The 4,290-nt window shown below is 31.3% G+C and overlaps 1 protein-coding gene across 1 annotated transcript; it reads left to right on the top strand.

Moving 5' to 3' along the window:
- Positions 1-358: 358 nt before the first annotated feature.
- LOC21407167 lies at positions 359-1,556 on the top strand. The gene is made up of 3 exons (XM_024172986.1): positions 359-599; positions 729-907; positions 1,297-1,556. Exons 1-3 carry the CDS (start codon positions 530-532, stop codon positions 1,315-1,317), a joined length of 270 nt encoding a protein of 89 aa, XP_024028754.1. The 5' UTR covers positions 359-529; the 3' UTR covers positions 1,318-1,556.
- Positions 1,557-4,290: the final 2,734 nt, after the last annotated feature.

Below are 4,290 nucleotides of genomic sequence, written 5' to 3'. Positions count from 1 at the left end.
AAAGAAACAAAATAAAGTAGAGTAGGTGTGAGTAATGTGACTCGGCTGGCCAAAGGAGCTTGATGGGGGCTTCCCTTAATACAACATTTCAATTATTAACACATGGAGCTGTCTTGGACCAAAATAAAATGAAGAAAAATCAGAAACAGAAAAAAAAAAAAAAAACAAAATTATAATAAACTCAAGAAAATAACAATAAATAAAATCTTAAAAAAATAGTAAAAAAAATATTAAGATAAAACTTAACTGGTGTAGTAAACACTAGCATTAATGCTCCAACCCAACACATCCACGTCTGTACCTCACAACTTATTGCTGTGTGGATGGTGACGGTTTCACATATCCCTTAAAAAAAAAAATCCCTCAAAAACTTCCCCTTTGCCTTGTGCTTCTTCCGTGACCATCCTTAACCCTTCTCACCTTCCCCTTATATATAAATAAATGACCAATTCCTTTTAGTTTCTCAAGAAAATCTCACTTTGTTTTTTGGTTTTTTGGTAGTTTCTGATTCTGGGGTTTTATACTAATAATGGAGCTCAAGTCTTGCTTCACCACCATCTTTTTTCTCTTCCTCTTTGCTGCTCCATACTTTTCAAGAGGTTGGTTTTTCTTAACTCACATTATTAGCACTTTTTTTTTTCTTCCCACATGGTCATTACGATCAGTTAATAACCATATTTTCTTGGTGGGGTTTTCCTTATTTTTTTTGGCTTTTTTAATTTGAATAGGGGAATATTCAGATGCGCTGGATTCCAATGAAGTTTATGAGATTGATTATAGAGGGCCAGAGACCCACTCATCAATTCCTCCACCTGACCACTCTCATGGGAAGCCATGGATTCACAAAGAGAGTTCTTGGGGACACCCCAATTACCCTAAATCTAAGGGCAGTAACATGGGAAGAAAAGTAAGTTAAAATTATTTCCCATGCATTAAAAATAATTTATTTTTATTAGTTTTCATGTGTATAATTTCTTAATTACTTGGGTTCAGCAAATTTTAATTCTCTCCTAAAGAGAAACCCAGAAGATTACTTTGTTTATCTTTACAAACTCCTGTTAGGAAACAGGAATAGGAAGTGCCAATATACTGTTTAGTGATCTCTTTGGGACACCAATCATTTTAGACCAAAAATGTCATAGTCAAGTAGCAGTTGCAATCTAGAGAATACTATAATGTATATTTTGTACTGAGACTAGCAGTTAGGATTTTATTTTATTTTATTTTTCTTTTTTCAGGTTTTTTTTTTTTTTTTTTTTTTCAACAAAAGAAGAAGCAATATTCCTGATTTTGTAGGTAAAGAAAATACATGGATGAGGAAGCTTTGGAAGTGGGGAGTGTGTAGTTTTTGGTCAAAGAGTACTACGAACCTGGGTTCCTCTATTTTTATAGAATTATATCATCAACATGTAGAGATTAAGAAATGTGATTGAATATTAGAATGTTATGTCTTGTTTTTCTATAATATCTTTCTCATGTTTGTGTAAATGAGGAGTACTCTATATATGGTCCTATGTTTGGAGCTTTAATTATGTGTTTTTGTAACTGTAATTATGGTAGAACATTATACCTTTATGGAACTTGCCTCATTAAATTGTCTTGCAATACAATTAAAAAAATTAAACCATGCATAAAATAACGCTCTTCTCACAAAAAAAGCAAAAAAAAAAAAGTTGAACATTAATTCATGATTTCAAGTTCAAAATTTGTCAATGGAAAAAATTATTTTCAGTACTTTCTACAATTTGATGCATGCGAAAATAACATTTCCCAAACGGAAGTGGAACAGCCTGTGCCAGAAAACTACATATGACACATGTAATAATAATATGTTACAAAAGAAATTGCTAAGATTTGCTTTGTAACATTTATGTTATGATGGCAACACATAACTGTGATGGCAGATCTGTGAGGCCTCCAAGGGAACCAAAGGCCCTAAGCCAGCGAGAGTGGGACTTGTCTCCCAATTAAAGTATTTATAGTCTTCTTGGTATTTGCCCCAAAGTTTTATTAGTCATGTATAGGAGAAAGAGAAAAATATATTAAAATTTGAGATGAATTAAAATTAATAGGTCAATAGTTTACATAAGTTAATAAATAGATTAAATTATTGTTTTTGTCCATAACTTGTCTAGTTATGAACCATAACTTGACAAGTTATTGTCCATAAATCACGATTTTTGTCCATAACTTGTCTGGTTATGGACCATAACTTAACAAGTTTGTCCATAACTTATCTGGTTATGAATCATAACTTAACAAGTTACGGTCTATTAATTTTTATAATTAAAAATTGACCTATATACTTCCTTAAGCTTTTCATATTGGCCTATTTTTTACTATTTCTGGTCATATATTTGGTTTTCCTTCCGGTATTTTCTTTGGGGCAATAATAAGAAAGGCTATGTACAAATGGGTCCTTTTGGCATCGTTTTGTCATTCAAAAAAATTCATTTAATTTGATACGTATTATGATAATATCCTAATAAGTCTTTTTTTTTAACTTAAGATAAAAATAGATTTGAACTTTACACGTTAAGATCAAACTATTTGTGAAATTACTATTCCGATATGTAGTCACTTCTCAAGTAGGCGGAAGTGATGATTAGTGCGAATTTAGACAAATTTGAGGATTTTGTCTTCTAAGGGTCGATGATTTGGTAAGCATAATTATTTTTTTAATATATAATGCAAGATTAAACTGACATTCTTCTAAACCCAAATCTCATCCCACTTTATCCCATGCCATTTAATTTAGTAGTTCATTGTTAATTCGGTAAACATCACTTATATTTTAACGTTATGAAAAATAAGGGTCCGTTTGGTTTATGAGTTCAAACAATAATTTATGATTTTGACTTTTAAAATTTAATTTTTTTATAAGAGAAAAATACTGTAATTTGAACCATTCAGAATCCTTAAAACAAACAGACTCTAGATAGTTCTTAAAATGAGGTCGTTAAAATAGAAAGATTTAAGTAATTACTTGACGAAGGGCTGGGAAAAGTTCGTGGTTTATGTGTTAGTTGAGAGGTTAGCAAATAAGAGCATAATGAAGAATTGTACGAGAAAGAAGAGATGGAATGTATATTTACCTCTTTATGCTTTATTTGTTCCATCATTGCACAGACCGTAGCTTTTGAATGATTTCCGGGCTTAACTCTGCAAAGTCAAGTCTAAATTAGATGCTGTTTAAACGGGAAAAACCTCTGAATGGAACAATAGAAATCGATAATGGTATGGTTGTCTACATTGTGTGTAGAGTTTTCTAAGTACAACGTTTGGATATGAGCTATCTTAGGCCAATCCTCGCTTATTTGCCTTTGGCATCTCTTCAATGAGATTGGACAAATATTGAATTGCAAGTATCTCCAAAGAGGGGAGGCTTCGCATACCTTCAGGTAATGATGTCAAATCGGGGCAATGGGAAAACTGAAGTATTTGTCTCGTACGCTTCGCGGATTTAAATTTTCAATTTAAGTTGAGATATGACATTTTTTAAGAGTTTTTAACTATAATAGAAAAAGTTAGATGTGACATTTTCTGAAAACTTTTTAACTGTAGAAACCTAGAATTGAAAACTCGAATCGATGAAACGAACGAGGTCTGCCTCGTTTACTTCCCGGATTCGAGTTTTTAATTTGAGTTGAGATGTGATATTTTTTAGAGCTTTTCACTGTAACAGAAAAAGTTATATGTGACTTTTTTTTAGAGTTTTTTATTGTAAAAATCTAAAATTAAAAATTCGAATCGGTGAAATGAACGAAGCCTGGGCTTGTTCTTTTAGAGTTTAACTTGAGTATAATTCTTGAGTTGAATTTGAGTTATAACTTGAGTTGAACTTGTAACTTGAGTTTGTGTTTGGTTGTGTACATTTGAGTTATGGTTTGAGATACGAATCTTTTTGAGTTTGTGTTTGAGTGAGTCAAAACTTTAATTTATATTTAGATAGTATTTTAATAAAAACTCAATGCTGATGAAAAATTTTAATAGGGTATATGGGTCGGGTTTTATTCGTCTTTTCATTGTCAACGCATAGAAAAAAAAATCATCTCAATCAGAATTAAAACGAAAAAGTTATAACATTTTTAAGAATAGAAAAAATACTGTTCATTAATTTGAGTTCGAGTTTCTGAACTCGAGTTGAAGGGGAAACTTGAACTCTAATTTTAGTCATAAACTCGAGTTTAAACTTAAAAGAACATGAATTCGAATAAAGTTATAACTCGAGTTATCTTTTTTTGAGTTTTTCACTCAAAAGAACAAGCCCTAAGTGATTTAAGGTTGCGG

The sequence above is a fragment of the Morus notabilis genome, unplaced genomic scaffold, assembly GCF_000414095.1.
Source record: "Morus notabilis unplaced genomic scaffold, ASM41409v2 Scaffold342, whole genome shotgun sequence".
NCBI lineage: Eukaryota > Viridiplantae > Streptophyta > Magnoliopsida > Rosales > Moraceae > Morus > Morus notabilis.
Note: the sequence above shows the minus strand (reverse complement) of the source record. Positions and strands in the feature narration are given on the sequence as shown.

Excerpts from the sequence above, each read along its gene's own strand:
- LOC21407167 (XM_024172986.1), top strand. The coding sequence starts at position 530 with ATGGAGCTCAAGTCTTGCTTCACCACCATCTTTTTTCTCTTCCTCTTT. Across the intron at positions 600-728 it reads TGCTCCATACTTTTCAAGAG|GGGAATATTCAGATGCGCTG; the intron begins GTTGGTTTTTCT and ends TAATTTGAATAG. Across the intron at positions 908-1,296 it reads GCAGTAACATGGGAAGAAAA|GTAAAGAAAATACATGGATG; the intron begins GTAAGTTAAAAT and ends CTGATTTTGTAG.